Raw genomic sequence first — 24,359 nt, forward strand, 5'->3', positions numbered from 1 at the left:
AAGTTTAGAGTAGTTGAATGAATATTTAAATATTAATATTTATTAGTGTTTAGGAATATACATCCCTAAAAAGTGTACACACTAATTAACTGATCATCCTACCATGTTTCTTACTTCAAAACTGAGTCATTATGAGCTTTCACAAAAATGATGTCTACAATACACGTATGTTTCTCTATCAGCGTATGAAATTTGCACAGACATTAGAATTGAAAAGCCATACCTATATTCTGACAGCTTAGGTCATTCTCAGCTCCTTTCTCCGTGTCTGAATTTTTTGGATGGCTTACTGTCTGTTTCAGTTTTCTCTCTGTACGTGAGGCACTGGCAGCAAACTTGTATAGGCTTGTTTTCTCAGATCCAAAATGAGCCACACTGGGTTTCCGTAAAAAGCAATGTTTTCTATGGAAGTGCTGCTGAGCACTCTCAGGATCATGAAATGCTTTAGTGCAGGTGCCACACTTGATCACATACTGTTGCTCCTCTTCCTCCTCACTGTTTTCTTCTCTGTGCACTTGATGGATATGAGTGTTAATGTCAGTTACGCTCTGTGCTGTTGCTGAACACAAGCTGCAGCGAAACCACAGTTTACCTTTATCCAACATGGTGTGGAGACATCTACTATAATCTTCCTTTCTGTTGACTTTACAGATGTAACTCTCACGGCAACCACAGGTTAACAAGTTACTAGTCTCTATTACTGGAAAATCATTCTCAGTTTTAATTGAAGTTTCAGTTTTTTCAGGCACAAACACATAATCTATGCTGTGGTGCTCCTTATAATGACTTAAAAATGCTTCTTCCACATTAAAGATAAGATCACAAAGCCCACAGAAGTACTTAACCTTTATTTCATTGTTATGCTCATCTTGGCAATGGCGGTATAGTGTTTCTACCTTGTGAAAAGTCTTTTTGCAATGGGCACAGCTGTATCTATGAAACTGGTGACTTGCTAAAGACATGCAATGCTGTTTTACACATTCTTGGGAATCAAACATATCTTCACAAATTCGGCATTGCCATTTACCCCTTGGAGGACTGTTTGCTGGAGAATGATCAATAATAGTAATAGTTGAAGAAGGAGTCTCAGCAGTCACATTACTCACCAGTGTTGTAGAAGATGATGGCAAAGTTTCACCTTCTACCTCATCTGTCTCATAAAAATATCTGTGTCCATTATGAAATTCAGTCACGTGTGCCATGATAGTCTCTTTTCTCGTTAACTCCTTTTTGCATGTCCGACACCAGAAAAGAAAGTTATTTAAATGTGCTCCTCCATGAATTCGGCTCATGTGTAAACGGATGACCCCTGAATCTTCACACACCTTTCCACAGACCACACACTTATAACACATTGTGTTTGCTGAGAAAACATGCTTTTCCACTGCGTCTTCACTTGGGAATCGTTGATGACATTCACAAAACCAAGTTTTTACAACTGACTTTTCTTTCTGAACACAAACTATACCTTCATGGTTTCTACCTTCTAAATTCATCTTCTTTTTTGGAACAGTGGTGCAATCTTGTGAGCTAGATTCTTGAACAGACATAGTTCTTTTAAGTGATGAAAATTTTGATTGATCTAGTAATAGATGCAAGTCAGAAGGAGGTTTGTTCCCTTCACTGCTGTGGCAATAAAGTAAGACTGATTCTTCCATTGAGGTAATGACTCGGACTTTGTGCCCTGAATTCTGCTTGTGATTTCGGGTACTGGTTTCATCCATAAAGACTTGCTTGCAATTTGGACAATAACCTCTTACTACGAATTTTTCTGCAACTTGGGCAATGCTCTTCTCAGCTACAGCTACAGGACCAGCATTTCGACAACGAACTCTAAATTGGATAAAAAAATAAACGCTTTTGTAAGTACTTTCTAAATACTCTGCTTTTTCATAGGAATTATAACTCTGCTTTTTCATAAGAATTATAAACAATGTACACATAAAATACTGAAAGATATTTTTCAATAAAATGCAGATAATAGAATAATTTCATCTCAAAATACCTGAGTATTACCTACATTTTGTCTGTTTCTAATCCATATGCAGAACAGTAAAACTAAAATCAAGATTAAAAAATTCATGCAAGTATTTGGAAAATGAATCCCTAACTCTTTAGAAGTTAAACAACAAATTTCTAATAAATCTATGGGTCAAAGAACAAATTAAAAGGGAAAAGGTAAAATATTTTTAAATGAATGAAAATGAAAACAGCTTATCAAAATCTGAAGGTAAAGCAATGCTTAGAGGAAAATTTATAACTTTAAATGTTTATATAGAAAAAGAAGGTCCAAAGGCAATTTAAGCTGCTACCTTAAGCTAGAAAAGGATAAGCAAATTAAATCCAAAGTTTAAAGAGCAGAAATCAACAAAGTAAAAAATGGGCAAACCATAGAGAATCACCAGTAAAGTCAAATTCTGGTTGTTTTTAAAGATCAACAAAAATCTATTTGAGACAGACTGTAGAAATAAATATAAAAGCTAAAAATAAACTTAAAAAAAAAGCTGAATTTCATAAAAAATGAAGTAAACAAAATATATTCCTGAAGCAAGAATAAGCAAAGGATTCTCAGACAGGACAGAGAAAACCACCATCAAAAGAAAACTACTAAATTACACTTAAGGAGATTAAAAGCTTCGGCTCATCAAAAGACATAATATGAATATATAAAGTCTAGACTGGGAGAGAATTATATTCATATTTCTGACAAAATATTTGTATCTAGAATACATCAAGAACCCCAACTCACTATGAAAAAAAGCAAACAATCCAATTTTTAAACTAGGCAAAAGACTTAGATATTTCACAAAGATAAATGAATGGCCCATAAACCCAAGAAAAAGTGCCCAACATCATTGTTCATCAGGAAACGGCAGATTAAAACCACAAAGAGACACTCAAAAGAACAGCTAAAATCAAACAGACTGGCAATACCAAACCTTTGCAATGATGCAAAGTAACTGGAATTCTCATACTTTGTTGGTACAAACACTGGGAAAATATTTAGTAGTTTCTTATAAAATTAAATATACACCTACTCTTTGATCCCAGCAATTCCACTCCTAGATATTAGTCCAAGATGAATGAAAACCTATGTCCATAAGACTTGTACAAAATATATACAGCTTCATTCACAATAGCTAAAAACTTTAATCCAAACGTCCATCAACATGAGAATGAATAAACAAATTGAGTTCATGTAACAGACTACTACTAACCAATAAAAAGGAACAATGTCCTAAACAATACAGATCAATCTCACAGATAAAATGACAAATACAAAAGAGTACATACTATATGATTCCATTTACATGATGTTCTAAAGGCGATGAAGCCAATGCAAGGTGGAAAAAATATCAGAATAGAGACTGCAGGGGTGAGAGGGTGGGTAATGACTGGGAAGGGACACAATGGAACTTTCCACAGAGAGTAATTATTATGATAAAAGTGTAGGTTAACAGATGTAGCCATCTGTCAAACTCACAAAAGTTAAGGTGTGTACACTGCAATGAATTTAATTTGTATCTCAAAAACAAAACTTTCAAAATAATGAAGGGAAATAAGGAGCAAACAGATGTATACATAAAACAAGAATGACAGAGAGGAAATATGGTGGAGGACTAGGGGACCCTATTTCAACTGGTACCCGGAATTGAGCTGGGTATCTACCAGACCACTCTGAGCACCCACGAAACCAGCCTGAGATGTAAGAAGATCTGGATCTCTACAAGCAGAACATCACAGGCGGTTGGTTTTGAGGTAGGAAGGTACGAAGCGGGGAGCCGTGATACCGCGGGCAGATATCGGAGGATAAACAGCAGCGGGAGGGTGCCTGGCCGTGGGGATCCTACACCACCGGTGAGCAACAGCCTCGTGCACTGGGGACTGGGCACAGACTCGGGAGACCGGTAGCGGCAGGGAAAGGACTTTAGGGCAGCCCCCGAGGCGGAAACCCGGAGCAGTGGGGTCGTGTGCGTGCGAACTGGGAGCGGCTGGCAGCGGCTGGCGCTCTTAGAAGCAAAAAGGACAGAGACGTGCTCCGACCTGGAGGCAGGACTGGGAGCGCTGCGGAGGGGCGCACAACCGAGACCGCTGCAGTTTATAGCAGCAGGGACAGAAACGGAGACAGTGTGGCCTGGAGAGCTCACTGAAGAACAGACTGCGATCTCTCTGCTCTGAGGCGGAGGGTTGGAAATGATCTCTTCTGCTCTGACTCGCGGAGGAGACATGGAAAGCTGCCAGGGAAAGGTGCCAGAGAACAAAAGCCCCAAAAACTGATTACCGCTGAGCCCATCCCCTGCCACAGGGGGGCAGGGCAACTCCGCCCAAACAGGGTTGCCCAAGTACAGCGCGGCAGGCCCCTCCCCCAGAAGACCGGCTGGGAAAACAACAGGCCAGCAACCCTAAGGTCCCAAGAAAACAGGTGCATCATCTTGCTTGGGTTCTGGTCAATAATTTGGACTCTATACATTCCCTCAAACACCCATCAACAGAATGACTAGGAGGAGGAGCCCCCAAAATAGAAAAGACTCAGAGATTATGACCTATGCTGCAGATTTACAAATGGATGCAGATATAACCAAGATGTCAGAGATGGAATTCAGGCTAGCAATTGTGAAGACAGTGGCTAGAATGGAGAAATCAATTAATGACAACATAGAGTCTCTAAGGGCAGAAATGAAAGCTGAATTGGCAGAACTTAAAAATGCTATCAATGAGATCCAACCCAATCTAGATAATCTAACAGCTAGGGTAACTGAGGCAGAAAAAGAATAAGCGACCTGGAAGACAATATAATAGATAAAAAGGGAAAAGAGGAGGCCAGGGAAAAACAACTCAGAATCCATGAAAATAGAATCAGAGAAATAAGTGACACCATGAAGCATTCCAATGTCAGAATAATTGGAATCCCGGAGGGAGTGAAGAGAGAGACAGGACTAGAAGATGTATTTGAGCAAATCATAGCTGAGAACTTCCCTAATCTGGGGAATGAAACAAACATTCGCATCCTAGAGGCAGAGAGGACCCCTCCCAAGATCAAGGAAAACAGGCCAACACCCCGGCATGTAATAGTAAAATTTGCAAATCTTAGAACCAAGGAAACCAACTTAAGGGCAGTTAGGGGGAAGAGATTCCTTACGTGCAGAGGGAGGAACATCAGAATAACGTCAGACCTATCCACGGAGACCTGGCAAGCCAGAAAGGCCCGGCAAGACATATTCAGGGTACTAAATGAGAAGAACATGCAGCCAAGAATACTTTATCCGGCAAGGCTTTCATTTAGAATGGATGGAGAGATGCAGAGCTTCCACGACCAGCAGAAACTGAAAGAATATGTGACCACTAAGCCGGCCCTGCAAGAAATATTAAGGGGGGTTCTATAAAAGGAGAAAGACCCCAAGAGTGATCTACAACAGAAATTTACAGGGACAATCTATAAAAACAACATACATCTTCACAGGCAACATGATGACAATTAATTCATATCTTTCAATAATCACTCTCAACATGAATGGCCTAAATGCTCCCATAAAACGGCACAGGGTTGCAGACTGGATAAAAAGACAGGACCCATCCATATGCTGCCTACAAGAGACTCATTTTGACCTGAAGATACATCCAGACTGAAAGTGAAGGGATGGAGATCCATCTTCCATGCCAGCCGACCTCAAAAGAAAGCTGGGGTAGCAATTCTTACATCAGATAAATTAGATTTTAAACTAAAGTCTGTAATTAGAGACACAGAAGGACACTATATTATTTTTTTTTTTTAAAGATTTTATTTATTTATTTGACAGAGAGAGAGATAGCGAGAGCAGGAACACAAGCAGGGGGAGTGGGAGAGGGAGAAGCAGGCTTCCTGCCGAGCAGGGAGCCCGGTGTGGGACTCGATCCCAGGACGCTGGGATCATGACCTGAGCCGAAGGCAGACGCTTAACGACTGAGCCACCCAGGCGCCCGACACTATATTATTCTTAAAGGATCTATCCAACAAGAAGATCTAACAATTGTAAATATCTACGCCCCCAACATGGGAGCAGACATCTACATAAGCCAACTGTTAACCAAAATAAAGTCATACTGATAACAACACGTTAATTGTAGGAGACCTCAATACCACTCTCAGCAATGGACAGATCATCTAAGCAGAAAATCAACAAGGAAACAAGAGCTTTGAAGGATACACTGGACCAGATGGACCTCATAGATATTTACAGAACATTCCACCCTAAAACAACAGAATACTCACTCTTCCCGAGCGCACATGGAACTTTCTCCAAAATAGACCACATACTGGGTCACAAATCAGGTCTCGACCAATACCAAAAGATTGAGATTATTCCCTGCATATTCTTAGACCACAATGCTTTAAAACTGGAACTCAATCACAAGAAAAAATTTGGCAGAAATTCAAACACTTGGAAGCTAAAGACCACTCTGCTCAAGAATGGGTCAACCAGGAAATCAAAGAACTTAAACAATTCATGGAAATCAATGAGAACGAAAACACATCAGTCCAAAACCTATGGGATACTGCAAAGGCGGTCCTAAGATGGAAATACATAGCCATCCAAGCCTCACTCAAAAAAATAGAAAAATCCCTGGGGCGCCTGGGTGGCTCAGTCGTTAAGCGTCTGCCTTCACCTCAGGTCATGATCCCAGCGTCCTGGGATCGAGCCCCACATCGGACTCCCTGCCCAGCAGGAAGCCTGCTTCTCCCTCTCCCACTCCCCCTGCTTGTGTTCCCTCTCTCGCTGTGTCTCTCTCTGTCAAATAAATAAATAAAATCTTTAAAAAAAAAAAAAAAAAAAGAAAAATCCCGAATTCACCAACTAACTCTACACCTTAAAGAAGTAGAGAAAAAGTAACAAACGATGCCTAAGCCAAGCATTAGAAGGGAAATAATTAAACTAAAGCAGAGGGGCGCCTGGGTGGCTCAGTCATTAAATGTCTGCCTTCGGCTCAGGTCATGATTCCAGGGTCCTGGGATCGAGCCCTGCGTCGGGCTCCCTGCTCGGCGGGAAGTCTGCTTCTCCCTCTCCCACTCCCCCCTGCTTGTGTTCCCTCTCTTGCTGTGTCTCTCTCTGTCAAATAAATAAAATGTTAAAAAAAAAAAAAAAAACTAAAGCAGAGATCAATGAATTAGAAACCAGAAACACAGTAGATCAGATCAACGAAACTAGAAATTGGTTCTTTGAAAGAATTAATAATATCAATAAACCACTGGCCAGACTTATCCAAAAGAAAAGAGAAAGGACCCAAATTAATAAAATTATGAATGAAAGGAGAGAGATCACGACTAACACCAAGGAAATAGAAACAATTATTAGAAATTATCATCATCATTTATATGCCAATAAACTGAGCAATCTAGATGAAATGGAGGCCTTCCTGGAAACCTATAAGCTGCCAAGACTGAAACAGGCAGAAATTGACAACCTGAATAGGCCAATAACCAGTAACGAGACTGAAGCAGTGATCAAAAACCTCCCAAAAAACAAGAGTCCAGGGCCTGATGGATTCCCTGGTGCATTCTACCAAACATTCAAAGAAGAAATAATACCTATTCTACTGAAGCTGTTTCAAAAAATAGAAACAGAAGGAAAACTTCCAAACTCATTCTATGAGGCCAGCATTACCTTAATCCCCAAAACAGTCAAAGACCCCATCAAAAAGGAGAATTTCACACCGATATCCCTGATGAATATGGATTCCAAAATCCTCAACAAAATCCTAGCTAATAGGATCCAACAATACATTAAAAGGATCATCCACCATGACCAAGTGGGATTTATCCCCGGGATGCAAGGGTGGTTCAACATTCGCAAATCAATCAATGTGATAGAACACAGTAAGAGAAGGGAGAAGAACCATATAGTCCTCTCAACTGATGCAGAAAAAGCATTTGACAAAATACAACATCCTTTCCTGATTAAAACTCTTCAGAGCATAGGGATAGAGGGAACATTCCTCAAGTTCATAAAATCCATCTATGAAAAACCCACAGCGAATATCATCCTCAATGGGGAAAAGCTGAGAGCCTTTCCCTTAAGATCAGGAACACGTGAAGGATGCCCATTCTCGCCACTATTGTTCAACATAGTATTAGAAGTCCTAGCAACAACAATCAGACAACAAAAAGAAATAAAAGGTATTCAAATTGGCAAAGAAAAAGTCAAACTCTCTCTTTTCGCAGATGACATGATACTTTATGTGGAAAACCCAAAAGACACCACCCCCACATTACTAGAACTCATCCAACAATTCAGTAATGTGGCAGGATACAAAATCAATGCACAGAAATTAGGTGCTTTCTTATACACTAACAACGCAACTGTAGAAAGAGAAATTAGAGAAACGATTCCATTTACAATAGCACCAAAAACCGTAAGATACCTCGGAATAAACCTAACCAGAGAGGTAAAGGATCTATACTCTAGGAACTACAAAACACTCATGAAAGAAATTGAAGAAGACACAAAAAGATGGAAAAATATTCCATGCTCATGGATCGGAAGAACAAACATTGTTAAAATGTCTATGCTACCCAGAGCAATCTATACCTTCAATGCCATCCCGATCAAAATTCCAATGACATTTTTCAAAGTGCTGGAAAAAACAATCCTAAAATTTGTATGGAATCAGAAAAGACCCCGAATTGCCAAGGAAATGTTGAAAAAGAAAAATAAAGCTGGGGGCATCACGTTGCCCGATTTCAAGCTATATTACACAAAGCTGTGATCGCCAAGACAGCATGGTACTGGCACAAAAACAGACATATAGACCAATGGAACAGAATAGAGAACCCAGATATGGACCCTCAACTCTATGGGCAAATAATCTTTGACAAAGCAGGAAAAAACATGCAATGGAAAAAAGACAGTCTCTTCAATCAATGGTGCTGGGAAAAGTGGACAGCCACATGCGGAAGAATGAAACTCGACCATTCTCTAACACCATTCACAAAGATAAACTCAAAGTGGATGAAAGACCTCAATGTGAGACAGGAATCCATCAAAATCCTAGAAGAGAACATAGGCAGTAACCTCTTTTGACATCACCCACAGCAACTTTTCAAGATACATCTCCAAAAGCTAGTGAAACAAAAGCAAATATGAACTTTTGGGACTTCATCAAGATAAAAAGCTTCTGCACAACAAAGGAAACAGTCAACAAAACAAAGAGGCAACCCACAGAATGGGAGAAGATATTTGCAAATGACACTACAGATAAAGGGCTGGTATCCAAGATCTATAAAGAACTTCTCAAACTCAACACCCAAAAAAACAAATAATCAAGTCAAAAAGTGGGCAGAAGATATGAAAAGACACTTCTCTGAAGAAGACATACAAATGGCTAACAGACACATGAAAAAATGTTCATCATCATTAGCCATCAGGGAAATTCAAATCAAAACCACATTGAGATACCACCTTACACCAGTTAGAATGGCAAAAATGGACAGGGAAAGAAACGACAAATGTTGGAGAGGTTGTGGAGAAAGGGGAACCCTCTTACACTGTTGGTGGGAATGCAAGTTGGTACAGCCACTTTGGAAAACAGTGTGGAGGTGCCTCAAAAATTTAAAAATAGAGCTACCCTATGACCCAGCAATTGCACTACTGGGTATTTAGCCCAAAGACACAGATGTAGTGAAAAGAAGGGCCATATGCACCCCAATGTTCATAGCAGCAATGTCCGCAATAGCCAAACTGTGGAAAGAGCCGAGATGCCCTTCAACAGATGAATGGATAAAGAAGATGTGGTCCATATATACAATGGAATATTACTCAGCCATCAGAAAGGATGAATATCCAACTTTTACATCAACATGGATGGGACTGGAGGAGATTATGCTAAGTGAAATAAGTCAAGCAGAGAAAGTCAATTATCATATGTTTTCACTTATTTGTGGAACATAAGGAATAGCATGGAGGACACTAGGAGAAGGAAGGGAAAAATGAGGGGCGGGAATTGGAGGGAGAGATGAACCATGAGAAACTATGGACTCTGAGAGACAAACAGGGTTTTAGAGGGGAGGGGGGAGGGGGGATTGGTTAGCCCGGTGATTATTAAGGAGGGCATGTACTGCATGGAGCACTGGGTGTTATACGAAAACAATGGACCATGGATCACCACATCAAAAACTAATGATGTATTGTATGGTGACTAACATAATAAAATTAAAAAAAATAATAATAAATAAATTTATGCAAAAAAAAAAACCCCCAAGAATGACAGTGTTGATTATTATTAAAGCTGGGGTAATGAGTAAATGGAAGTTCAGTATACTATTAACTTCATTTCTGTTGAAAAATTTTTTTTTTAAAGATTTTATTTATTTATTTGAGAGAGAGAATGAGAGAGAGAGAGCACATGAGAGGGGGGAGGGTCAGAGGGAGAAGCAGACTCCCTGCCGAGCAGGGAGCCCGATGTGGGGCTCGATCCCGGGACTCCAGGATCATGACCTGAGCCGAAGGCAGTCGCTTAACCAACTGAGCCACCCAGGCGCCCCATTTCTGTTGAAATTTTACATAATAAGAAATTAAGAATAAAAATAACAGGCAGAACCAGGATTTCAACTCATGAAATATAAGACAGAACCAGGACTGTTAAACTTAATAGTTACAGAGTATATACAGAGAATTTTATTCTACTGCCTCAAGTTTATTGAGAACGTATTTTACTTGAAGGTTTGTGAAAATAATTGTTTTATTTAAACAAATGTTTTATTTAAACTTTAACAATTGTCATAGTTTTAGTAGATATAAACTTTCAATACATTTTAATGGTATAACAGGAAAAACAGACTAAAAGACACAGCACCTAAACAGAAAATACATACAGACTTTGTTTAGATCATGATTCCAACAAACCAAATGTAAAATAAAAAACTTCATGAGATAATCAGGGAAATTTGATAACTGACTAGTTTTTGATGCTATTAAAAAAATACCAGTTTTTAAAGGTGTGATAACAGTATTATAGAATTAAAAAAAAAAAGTCCTTACCATTTATAGTTACATTCTGAAGTATTTATAGATAGAATGACATGATTTACTTTGAAATAATAACTTGCAGGGGGTGACAATATAAATGAAACATGACTGCCATGTGTTGATAATTACTGAAGCTGGGTGAAAGGTACACTGGGGATTGTACATTGCTTGATAATTTCCATTGTAAAGCCAATGATTATTTGATAAATTTGGCCTTTCACAGAAATTTTATCTTTCATATGTATATGATACTTTTCATTCTGGCTGACTTAAAGCCAAGGTTCTATTTTAACCTGCTCCTCCCCTATATACATACTACTCACATAACACACAGAGAAAAATACACATAGAGCTGTTAGTTAATTTTACATTCACAGCAATATCAATATATCCACGTTCTCCACACCTTTAACTTCTCTTATTATGCTAAATTTGATTAATTTCCAGACTAATGTACATTCTCACTTTAAAAGCAGAGAAACATAAAATAGAAAAGTATTTGTTGAATCCTCCCTCTGGTAAAGAGCTACTAGGGAAGGATTCCCTTAAGCCCGACTAATCCTGTACAAACCTGAAATGGGCAGTGAGCTCCATGTGGGAACGTAGTGTCTGGTGGCAGGCCACACACTTAACTTGAAATGGGACATCTTTGCACAGAGAGATCAGAAGTTTCTTTGCAAAAGACGGAAATGATATTGGATGTGCTATCCCCTGGTCATCTGAAAGACAAAATAAACTATAACTTGCAAAGATTTGAGTAGATAGCAACCTAACCTTCCTCCCCTTTGCCTTTCTCAACACTGGCTGGCATAAGTAAAGGATTGTTATTTACATGATAAAAATCTAAGGGAAGTAATTTTCTAGCCTTAAGTGCAAAAGTTGCTGAACTCATGCTCAAAATCTGAGTCTTAAATGCAGAGTAACATCCAACTTCCCAGATATTATGGATATATAAAAACATCATCCTAAATAAATATTTTCTTCCCAAGTTTCTCTTCATTCCTCAAAGTAAGTAAACCTGTTAGGTGCAGATCAATATTGAGAAATCTTTTTTGAAAAATAAAAATGAGGACCATCTTTCACTTTTATGTTTTCAATCTAATGTGAGGGTAAGTTTTCTCAAGAATTATCTGAGAAGTATGGTAAATCAGCAAAGATTAAAGTAGTTCAATAATTTTCATAAGAGAGTATTAACATACCACCCAGTTTAAAATTCTGACGAAAATGATTCTTTCCAGACATATGCTTCAAACACTCATCCTTGTTGTTAAAAAGAAGGAAGCAATTTGGACACGCAAAACACTGAATAATCTGAGGAAGAAGGTTGTTTTTATGTTCATCATCTGCAGCTTCCTAAAATACAAGGCAAAGCTGTATTACAGACAACTAAAATCAATATTCAATCTTTTAAAACCAATTTTCAAAATTTATTTATTTGGAATATTCTGTATCAGGTTTTAACATGAAAACTTTTCTTCCCTGAGTGTGAACTATGGGATTTTTATCATAAATGAGGTTCCATATGTGAATTAAAAATTTTTTTTCTTAAAAACAAAACTTGACCATCTTTCTGTGACAATAAATACACATTTACTTTTATGTTTTTCCTTTTTTTATACACATCTATATTATGTTAATGGATAAATGTTTTCATATCACATATACTTTTTCTTCCATTTTTCCTTCTTCACTCTACTCTGCAATATAACCTATGTTTATGTGTTCTTCCATAAATGTCTCCATGCTTAATAATTTACAAAAATATACAGAAATAAACATACAGGGGACTGCCATTGTTTGACCAAATACTGTCATCTTACAGACTCTTCTGCCGCTTAGTTTCTCTTATTCCACAATACCTAACGGAAATACCCCAAAATCAACTGGCATATCTCTAATTCATTCTTCTCAATGGTAGCAAACTACTCCAGTTACTAAGACTTAGTCAACTATTCATTTCCAGGCTTTTCTTCCCTTGCTACTATAAACAATGGTACCCGTAACCAACCTTAAACACATATCCTTATTTATAGGTGTGTTTTCTCATTATTCCGAGTGGCACCATTGGGTTAAAAGGTTTAGTACTTGAATATTAAAGGATACCATTTGATAGTTTTTCAAAGAGGCTCTATCAATTTACATATTCCCTAGAAGTGACTTAACATGGCACAATAGCTCCTATAGATCATTTTTTCATTTTTGCAGTCTGACAGATATTGTGATACTCATTGTTACCTTAATTAGTATTTCCTACTAGTGAGTCTGAGCACTTAATTCATACAATTCTATAGATATTCCATATTCCGTGGATTGTTTATTCATATCCTTTGTTTCAATCATTTTTGTTTTCTCCTCTTCTGGTCAACTTTTATCTTTTCTTCATTATCAAAACTAACTGTGCCATGCCCCATTTTGCAAATATTTTTCAAACATCTATTAATTTTGTATGTGGTCATTTAAAAATTTTGACGTAGTCAAAGAGGTATGTCTTTTCTAGTGTCCAGAAAGTGTCCAAACTTGGTTAAGAGGCTCCTCTATCTCAAAACTAAAAATAATAATAAAAAAAATTTTAAGTAAATTCTGTCCCCAATGTGGGGCTCGAATTCATGACCCCAAGATCAAGAGTCATGTGTTCTACAGACTGAGACAACCAGCTGACCCAAAACTGAAAATATTTTAAAGTGTATATTTATATGTATGTGTGCTTGTATATAAATATAATTTAACATCTTGTTAATGGTCTTTATAATAATAGCCTTAAAAGTTGTACTGTGTCTTCTTAAATTTACTATCATTAACATTAGGGATATAGAAATAGTATATGTGGGATGCCTGGTGGCTCAGCTGGTTAAGCGTCTGCCTTCAGCTCAGGACATGATTCCAGGGTCCTGGGATGGAGTCCCACACTGGGTTCCTTGCTCAGCAGGCAGCCTGCTTCTCCCCCTGCCTGCCACTCCCCCTGCTTGTGCTCTCTCTCCGACAAATAAATAAATCTTAAAAAAAAAAAAAAAAAAAAGAAATACTGTATGTAGTGTTTATAAGATGCAACAGAAGGAATAAGAAATTCACATCTGTATTGAGCACATGTAAAACATCACATTAGGGTTCAAAATCTAAGTACTATTTTCATTATTTACAAATGAGAAAACCAAAATGTAGTTTCCCTCCAATCAAATAGTACCCTGGGAAGAGAGAAAACTACCATTCAAAATAGCCTTATATGTTGGTTATAAATTCAATGCTCTTTCCACTACTCCCCACCCCATTTTAATGTTGTGAGTGCCACACAGAAGATAACATCCAAGAAGATACTTTGCATTCCGATGAGAAGGTTCTAAATGAGAGCAATAAAGGCATTTCCTAAACACAAATTTATAGAAATGTCCCTTACTTGAAGAACGCTAACAAAATAATTTTTAGTTCAATTGTGAGTCATAAATGGATTCAATATAAAGCTTGTTTAAAGTGTTTGCTCAGTAGAACAAGAATGTGATTCTATATAAAATTTTATTGAAATATACCTACTGCAAAAGTATAGCATATTTCCCTGTACAAAGAAGGGGAAGGAGTGGGAAATAGGAAGTCTTATAAGTTAAAGTACTCAATTCCTTTCTACGATTATATTTCTGATTATATTAAAATAAAATACATCATACACATTTGTATACATAAAAAAAGTTAAACCACAGTATTATTTCATACCCACTAGGATGGCTGTTTTAAAAGGCACACAATAAGTGTTGTTAATAATGTGGAGAAATTGGAACCTGCATATATTGCTGTTAAGAAAATAAAATGGTAGTGTGTTGGGTAACAATTTGGCAGTTCTTCAAACAATTAAACATAATTATCAAATGACCCCAAAATTTAACTTGAGAAGACATATGTCCACATGAGGCTTTGTACGTTTACATTATTCACAGTAGCCCAAAAGTAGAAATAACCCAAGTATCCAACAACTGATGAGTTGATAAACAAAAGGTGGCATATTTCCAAACAATGGAACATTACTTGGCAATAAAAAGGAATGAAGTATTGATATATGTTACAGCATGGATGAACCTCGGGGTGCCTGGGTGGCTCAACTGGTTAAGCGTCTGCCTTCAGCTCGGGTCATGATCCCAGGGTCCTGGGATCGAGCCCTGCATTGGGCTCCCTGCTCCGTGGGGAGTCAGCTTCTCCCTCTGCCCCTCCCCCTGCTCGTGCTCTTTTTCCAATAAATAAATAAAATATAAAAAAAAACCCATAGATGAACCTTGACAAAATTATGGTAAATGAAAGAATCCTGTCACAAAAGGCCACATATTATAGGATTCCATTTATACGAAATGCCCAGAAAAGGCAAAACCATAGAGACAGAAAGTAGTTTACAGACTGCCTAGGGTAGGGAAGATGGGCTAAGAGGGAGAAATCACTTTCAATGATAGAATGGCCCTATTGACCCACAAATGACACTGAGGCACACTAGAGCTTACAATATGTTCTCCACCACCTCCACACCTCCCTCCACCACGACCAAAAAGGGAGAAAAGCAGGAAGCTATCTAGTGGTATACCCAATGAATGGCTTTAATGTCAAAACCAACTAGACACTTGTTACTCAAAGTGTGACCTAAGGACCAGCAGCACTGGCATCAACTACAAGCTTGTTAGGAATCTTGAATCTAAGGCCCCACCTCAGATCTAGTATAAGAACTTATATTTTAACAAGATACCCAAGCGATGAGTGTGTAAAGTTTAAGAAGCACTGGCTCAGACAGAAGAAATTGGAGATGAAAGGGAAAGAGGAGGGAAGCAAGGCAAAAATGCAAATTTGTGATCATTTCATGCTTTCATTGAAGAATGCCAGCCTTACAAAATAGAATTCATAGGCATACAATCTTCTAGTGACCTCTTCTGGCTGATTTAAGATAGGCAATTATAATCTAATGCATACCAGTTTCCTTTAGAGTTCTTGTGATGGACTCTCCAAAGAATAATAAGGAGAATTATCTTTTTAAAAGATTTTATTTATTTATTTGACAGAGAGAGAGGGAACACAAGCAGGGAGAGTGGGAGAGGGAGAAGCAGGCTCCCCATTGAGCAGGGAGCCCGATGCGGGGCCCGATCCCAGGACACTGGGATCATGACCTAAGCCAAAGGCAGATACTTGACAACTGAGCCACTCAGGCGCCCTTAATAAGGAGAATTCAATGAGAGCTATGTTAGGTCCTCAGTGCTTTATATAATAGTATTATACTTTCATCAATCTTGCATGTAAGTATAACAATTCCATTTTAGAGACGAAGAATAAAGCTCACAGATGTTCAGTAACTTCTGAGTACATATAGCTAATAAAAGTGACAGCAGAATCCAGGTCTGTGTGACACCAAAGCCTTTGTTCTATTTTACCATAATCCTTCCCAGAAGGCTAAACATCATAAATTTACTTCCTGGAGACAAGGTAAAACAGCATGAAATGAATGATTCCCAGAAAAAAAAAAGAAACAAATTAATGATATTTGGGAAAACACAAATGAGAGAATTAATTTTAAGGTTAAAATACCTATTCAGATTTACTAAAGAAAAAAAGAAATATGCTCATTAAAATAAACAACACACTAATGGCCTGGAATAGGAAAACAAGCCCTGAAAAGACTCTAGTTTTGAAAAAGGTAGAATATTAGTGACCACCTGAAAAGCCCCCCAAAATTACATAATACAGTCCTCTTGTATCCTTTTTCTTTTCTCTCCTCAAACCTTTGTCACAACAATAGAAAGCCCTATCATTTCTTTTAGATTAACTTTAAGGTCTTTATGTTAAATGCCATTACCTAAGCAGAGCCTTTTTTCATCTCAAATTAGTATAAGTCACCTAAACTGGTCACCTTTCTGCACCTATGAATCCACCCTGAACACTGCTACCATTCTAAATCACTCCGTTTCTTTGGTGTCCCTAAAAAGGGAAGTAATTGGGTTCTAGAATTAAGAGTCCTTCTAGCTCTGAAAGTATAAAGCATTATTTTCATCATATCACTGTCCTACAACAGTAACCTCTTAGCAATATCAAGGTTACCACATGTGTTGGCAGTCCCCAAGACCATCCCCAAGGATTCAGAGCACTCAGCATATAGCTGTACTCATAGCTGTGATTTATCATAGGTTTTTAGCTACCAAGAGATTTAAAGTGGCATTTTTTTTTTTTAAAGATTTTATTTATTTATTTGAGAGAGAGAGAATGAGAGAGAGCACATGAGAGGGGGGAGGGTCAGAGGGAGAAGCAGACTCCCTGCCGAGCAGGGAGCCCGATGTGGGGCTCGATCCCGGGACTCCAGGATCATGACCTGAGCCGAAGGCAGTCGCTTAACCAACTGAGCCACCCAGGCGCCCTAAAGTGGTATTGTTTTTAATAATAGAAAAACTGAAACAATTGATACATATAATAGGAAATTAGATGAACTATAATATATTCATACAGTAGAATGTTATTCACTGATTTAAAATTTATGCATTTATTCAACAAATATTTAAGAATTCATGTTTACAACACACTGCTTTTCTTATATAACAATTCAGACACTTATATAAAAATATTTATAAATGTTTTTGGTACAGTTGTAAATCAGATGGTTTTCTTAATTTTACTTTCTGCTGCTTCATTATTAGTGTATAGAAATGCAACCGACTTCTGTACATTGATTTTGTATCTTGCTACTTTACTGAATTCATTGATCAGTTCTAGCAGTTTCTGGTAGTCTTTAGAGTTTTCTATATTAAAGTATCATGTGATCTGCAAATAGTGAAAGTTTTATTTCTTCCTTACCAATCTGGATCCTTCTTATTTATTGTTGTTGTTGTTACCTAATTGATGCGGCTAGGACTTCCAGTACCATGCTGAATAAAAGTGGTTAGAGTGGACATTCTTGTCTTGTTCCTCTTTTTTTTTTAAAGATTTTATTTATTTGACAGAGAGAGAGAGCAAAAGAGGGAACATAGCAGAGGGAGTGGGAGAGGGAGAAGCAGGCTTCCCACGGAGCAGGGAGCCCGATGCGGGGCTCGATCCCAGGACCCTGAGATCATGACCTGAGCCGAAGGCAGACGCTTAACGACTCAGCCACCCAGGCACCCCTCTTGTCTTGTTCCTGACCTTAGGGGAAAAGCTCTCAGTTTTTCACCACTGAATAAATGTCAGCTGTGGGTTTCTCATATATGCCATTTATTATGTTGAGGTTATGCTCCCTCTAGACCCACAGTGTTGAGGGTTTTTATCATGAATGGATGTTGTACTGTCAAATGCTTTTTCTGCATCTACTGAAATGATCATGTTTTTTATACTTTCTCTTACTGACAGATGCTTTTTCTGCATCTACTGAAATGATGTTTTTTATACTTTCTCTTATTGTGAATATTGAACCAACTGCAGGAAAAACAATAAAATATCTAGGGCGCCTGGGTGGCTCAGTCATTAAGCATCTGCCTTTGGCTCAGGTCATGATCCCAGGGTCCTGGGATCGAGCCCCGCATCAGGCTCTCTGCTCAGTGGGAAGCTTGCTTCTCCTTCCCCCACACCCCCTGCTTGTGTTCCCTTTCTCACTGTCTCTGTCAAATAAATAAATAAAATCTAAAAAAATAAAAATAAAAATAAAATATCTAGGAATAAACTTAACCGAAGAGTTGAAAGACCTGTACTCTGAGAACTATAAAACACCGATGAAAGAAATTCAAGATGATATAAAGAAATGAAAAGACATTACATGCTTATGGACTGGAAGAACAAAAATTATTAGAATGTCGATAACTATCCAAAGCAATCGACAAATTTAATGCAATTCCTATGAAAGTAACAATAGCATTTTTCGCAGAACTCGAAAAAAAAATCCTAAAATTTGTATGGAATCATAAATGACTCTGAATAGTCAAAGCAATCTTGAAAAAGAAAAGCAAAACTGGAGTTATCACAATTCCAGACTTGAAGTTGTATTACAAAGGTATAGTAATCAAAACAGTGTGGTACTGGCATAAAACCAGACACATCGATCAATGGAACAGAACAAAAAACCCAGAAATAAACCCACAATTATATGGCCTTCAACAAAGGAGAAATTAATATCCAATGGGAAAAAGACAGTTTCAACAAATGGTGTGGGAAAACCGGACAGCTACATGCAAAAGAATGACACTGGACCACTTTCTTTCACCATACACACAAATAAATTCAAAATGGATTGAAGACCTAAATGTGAGACCTGAAACCATAAAAATCCTTGAAGAGAGCACAGGCAGTCTCTCTGACATTGGCCATAGCAACATTTTTCTAGATGTGTCTCCTGAGGCAATGGAAATAAAAGCAGAAATAAACTAGTGTGACTTCATCAAAATAAAAAGTTTCTGCACAGTGAAGGAAACAATCAACAAAACTAAAAGGCAACCTACTAAATGGGAGAAGACATTTGCAAAGGACATATCTGATAAGGGTTAGTATCCAAAATATATAAAGAATTTATACAACTCAATGGCCAAAAAAGAAATCATCCAATTAAAAAATGGGCAGAAAACATGAACGGATATTTCTCCAAAGGCATCCAGATGTCCAACAGACACATGAAAAGATGCTCAACATCACTCATCATCAGGGAAATGCAAATCAAAACTACAATGAGATATCACCTTACATCTGTCAGAATGGCTAAAATCAAAAACAAAAGAAACAACAGGTATTGGAGAGGATGTGGAAAAAAAGGAACCCTGGTGCACTGTTGGTAGAAATGCAAACTGGTGCAGCCACTGTGGAAAATAGCATGGAGGTTCCTCAAAAAGTTAAAAATAGAACTACCCTTTGACCTAGTAACTGCACTACTGGGTATTTACCCAAAGAATACAAAACACTAATTTAAAGGGATACTGCACCCCTATATTTACAGCAGCATTATTGTAAGAGCCCAAGTATCCACTGACTGATGAATAAAGAAGTGGTATATATATATACAACAGAATATTACTTAGCCATCAGAAAGGATGAAATCTTGTCATTTGCAACAACATGGATGGAGCTAGAGAGTATAATGGTAAGTGAAAAGAGTCAGTCAGAGAAAGACAAATACCAAATGATTTCACTCATATGTGGAATTTAAGAAACAAAAGAGCAAAGGAAAAAAAGAGAGTGAGAGAGCACGAAACCAAGAGAGAAAAAAACTGATGAATACCAGAGGGGAGGTGGGTATGGAGATGGATGAAATAGGTGATGAGGATTAAAGAGTGGACTTTTCATAATGAGCACTGAGTGTTTAAAATAAAAACTTAAAAAAATTTTTTTCCACAGTGAACATATTGTACAATTAACATTCTGTAATGTTAATAAGTCATTAAAGATATGTAATTTCAAATACGGTAAACAGTTATTACAGAACTGTATATTATACAGATTTGAATATGCCATGAATCAACTTGTATCCCTTGAAATTTAATGCTTAATGAGAGTTACATAAAACAGCCTTTTAAATACTAGATTTCTTAATACTACCATTAATAAAGGAATCATTATTTACTACATGCTCCAACATTTCAACAGGCAGTGAAAGGCAGTGGACTTAAGATCCAGGTTCTAGTTCTCATTATGAGCATCTTGAACAAGGTTAATTCCACAGAACAACTCCATCAAGGGAAGGGTTTGATAATCTTTACGACTGCTGGCTTTCAGTAATCAAGTTTACCTGTCCACAAAAATTTAACATTCCAAATCATTTTATTCTCCATAAACAATCACAATTTTGATCCTTATGTGTATCTTTGGTGATCGGTGATTGTAGGTGACTGTAGGTGATTAAAAGCAGCAAGAAAACACCTATATCGAATTCCATGGTTCTCTAGAAAAAAATACCTACTCTTAACTTAGGACATGCTCTTCTTACCTTAGCAAAAAGGTGATCCCTATATTGCTGTTGAGTAACAAAATTTTTGTAACATACTACACAAGCAAAGGAATTGATGAATGGTCCATGTAGTGTAATTGTTGGATCACATGGAGAGTGATCAAACCTACTCAGCAAAAGAAGAGGTAACATTAGAAAAGTCCACATTTTAGGAGCCACACTATGTTGCTTCATTTGTTAAGCATTTGTTCATTTGTTTACACACACACACACACACTCAGAAATTTATACTTTTCTATTGAAATACCAAATAACGTTTTTCATCTTCAAGAAATATCAAAATGGCTCCTTGATGCCATGTAATCCCTTCAAACAGTGATCAATAGTTAGCTCAAGATTTCACAAAAGTACAAGATCCAATAAAATGGATGAAATAAATAAAATGTACCCAAGATCCAATGAAATGGTGAAATTCCAATTTGAAAATTATAGAGCCATCATCTTTTCCTTTTTGCCTTATTTACCACAAAATTCACAAATAGTTGTGAATGAACCAATGGAATAATAATCTCATGTCAAGATTCTGGCACACACCTGTTTCTTAAAAATGGCTTTTAATCCCTTTAATGTTCATTTTCATCATTTAGTAAGTATGTGCCATTTTACAATTGAAGACTTTTAATAAAAATACTTTAGATATGGTATGCTACCCAATTATTTGTAGAATGCTGAAGCTCCCTCTAGGAGCCTTTATAGATAGGTTAATGCCTAAGTAGGGTGAGATACCTGGAAATGATAATGGCTAAGAGCCCCCAAACTCTCAACTCCCATCTTTAAACTATTAGAAGGAGAAACTATGAAAGTAAGAATGCTTAATGCCTTTAATATTGCCTTCCCTTGATATTTACTTTTTCAAGCTCTACTATTCGAAAATTCAGTAAATTAATAAGGTGGGTTTCATAAATAGAATATTTATTATGAATTTTGCTACATTTGGCTTGCCTTTAACATTTGTTTTGTAATACCATATTAGCTTTCTTTAGGCTAGACCAAATATCTTTAAGTGCTTTGTGTCTCTTGAAATTTGTATTTATGGGCTGGATTTCTCTAAAACTGATTCAACTGCATATCAGTATAAAAAATCTGTTCAGAATTTTATGAGACATATTAAAAATAAATACATACTTAAAGGCTATATGCCTTGAAAGATAGAATATCACTAGAAAAAAATCTGACTTTAAGCCTTGTAGGAAACCTAAAAAATGTAAATTTAAAATAACTATCATAAGAGCACAAAACAATCTGAGTTTGGAATATAAAGTTATGATTACAATGGCACAGGTGTATCATGCTTTCATTTTATGCAATCATATTGTAACTCACTTGCTCTTCAGCAACCACTATTCTATCATACTCACCTTTTTAAATGTCCTAAGAGAAGGTGCCCATTATCAAATTCCTTGTTACAGTGCATTATGGGACATAATATTGGTTTTCCAGACACCCGCATTTGGCCTCCTCTTCGGAATGAACTTTTTGTTCCAGAATTAATTGTTCCTGTTTTGAGTCCTGTATCATTGGGATACAAATTCTTATGTTCCTACTTCAGATATTTGTCCTTGGACTGGTAATCAAAATTATGACAAAATGAGGGGTGCCTGGGTGGCTCAGTCGTTGGGCGTCTGCCTTCGGCTTGGGTCATGATCCCGGGGTCTTGGGATCGAGCCCCACATTGGGCTCTCTGCTCGGCGGGAAGCCTGCTTCTCCCTCTCCCACTCCCCCTGCTTGTGTTCCCTCTCTTGCTGTCTCTCTCTGTGTCAAATAAATAAAATCTTCAAAAAAATAAAATTATGACAAAATGATAAAAATTATGATACAGCATCAACTGGGTGATCCTAATTGTAATTAAATGTTTACTGTCTTTCTTACAAAAGATATGATCACCTAAAAATAAACAGGTCTTTGGGACAAGTAAAGCTGTTAACACTTTTTAAGATTTTTTTTTTTTTGAGAGGGAGAGAGAGAGAGAGGACAGAGAGCTCCAGTGAGCGGGGACAGGGGACAGGAGGGACTGGTTGGAGAGGGAGAGCGAGAATCAAGCAGGCTCCATGCCCAGTGTGGAGCCCGATGCGGGCTTGTTCTTGCAACCCTGAGATCATGACCTGAGCTGAAATCAAGAGTCAGACACTTAACCGACTGAGCTACCCAGGTGCCCCTAAAGATTTTTTTATTTTTAAAATTTTTTTTTAAAGATTTTATTTATTTATTTGAGAGAGAGAATGAGATAGAGAGCATGAGAGGGGGGAGGGTCAGAGAGAGAGGCAGACTCCCTGCTGAGCAGGGAACCCGACGTGGGACTCAATCCCGGGACTCCAGGATCATGACCTGAGCCGAAGGCAGTCGCTTAACCAACTGAGCTACCCAGGCGCCCTATTATTATTTTTTTAAAAGATTTTATTTATTTATTTGAGAGAGAGAGAGAATGAGAGAGAGCACATGAGAGGGGGGAGGGTCAGAGAGAGAAGCAGACTCCCTGCCGAGCAGGGAGCCCGATGCGGGACTCGATCCAGGGACTCCAGGATCATGACCTGAGCCGAAGGCAGTCACTTAACCAACTGAGCCACCCAGGCGCCCAAGATTTTATTTTATTTATTTATTTTTTAAAAGATTTTATTTATTTATTTGACAGAGAGAGACACAGCAAGAGAGGGAACACAAGCAGGGGGAGCAGGAGAGGGAGAAGCAGGCCTCCCACTGAGCAGGGAGCCCGATGCGGGGCTCGATCCCAGGACCCTGGGATCATGACCTGAGCTGAAGGCAGATGCTTAACCGACTGAGCCACCCAGGCGCCCCCCAAGATTTTATTTTTAAAGTAATTTCTACACTCAATATGGGGCTCGAACTCACAACCCCACGATCAAGAGTTGCGTGTTCTACCTACTGAGCCAGCCAGGAGCTTCTTTCTTTGTTTCCTTTTTTTTTTTTTTTTTTTTAAAATAGGTGAGGAGACAGGATGCCTGGGTGGCTCAGTTGGTTAAGCGTCTACCTTCGGCTCAGGTTATGGTCCCAGGGTCCTGGGATCAAGTCCCGCACCTTGCTCCTTATTCAGTGGGAAGCCTGCTTCTCCCTATGCCTGCTGCTCCCCCTGCTTGTGCTCGCTCTCTCTCTGAGAAATAAAATCTTAAAAAAAAAAAAATAGGTGATGTGGATTAAGTTTATTTAATTAATTTTTTTTAAAGTAACCTCTACACCCAATGTGGGGCTTGAACTCATAGCCCTGAGATCAAGAGTCACACACTCTACCTACAGAGCCAGCCAGGTGCCCTGAAAGCTGTTAACATCTTTAAGTTAACATTCTCTTGAGGAAAAAAAATGTGTTTAAGTTCAATAGCCAACAAATGTCAAAGATTAAATACTGATTAGAAAATCAGTTGCTCTACAGAACCACTACCTCCCTTTTCATTTATATAAAGTGGCAAAGATCTCATTCTTTTTTCTCTTTTATCTATCTT

General features: G+C 37.9%; 1 protein-coding gene across 1 annotated transcript in view; it reads right to left on the reverse strand.

Moving 5' to 3' along the window:
- Positions 1 to 24,359, reverse strand: part of ZNF451 (zinc finger protein 451) — a 98,161-nt gene that overhangs the window by 29,978 nt on the left and 43,824 nt on the right. Inside the window, exons 6-10 of the mRNA XM_021691983.1 lie at positions 22,266 to 22,416; positions 20,887 to 21,013; positions 12,200 to 12,353; positions 11,572 to 11,719; positions 224 to 1,833 (exon numbers count right to left, since the gene is read on the reverse strand). Of these exons, the coding sequence (XP_021547658.1) occupies positions 224 to 1,833; positions 11,572 to 11,719; positions 12,200 to 12,353; positions 20,887 to 21,013; positions 22,266 to 22,416 (2,190 nt within the window). The remainder of the gene's footprint in view (positions 1 to 223; positions 1,834 to 11,571; positions 11,720 to 12,199; positions 12,354 to 20,886; positions 21,014 to 22,265; positions 22,417 to 24,359) is intronic.

This window comes from Neomonachus schauinslandi, chromosome 8, assembly GCF_002201575.2.
Source record: "Neomonachus schauinslandi chromosome 8, ASM220157v2, whole genome shotgun sequence".
Lineage (NCBI taxonomy): Eukaryota > Metazoa > Chordata > Mammalia > Carnivora > Phocidae > Neomonachus > Neomonachus schauinslandi.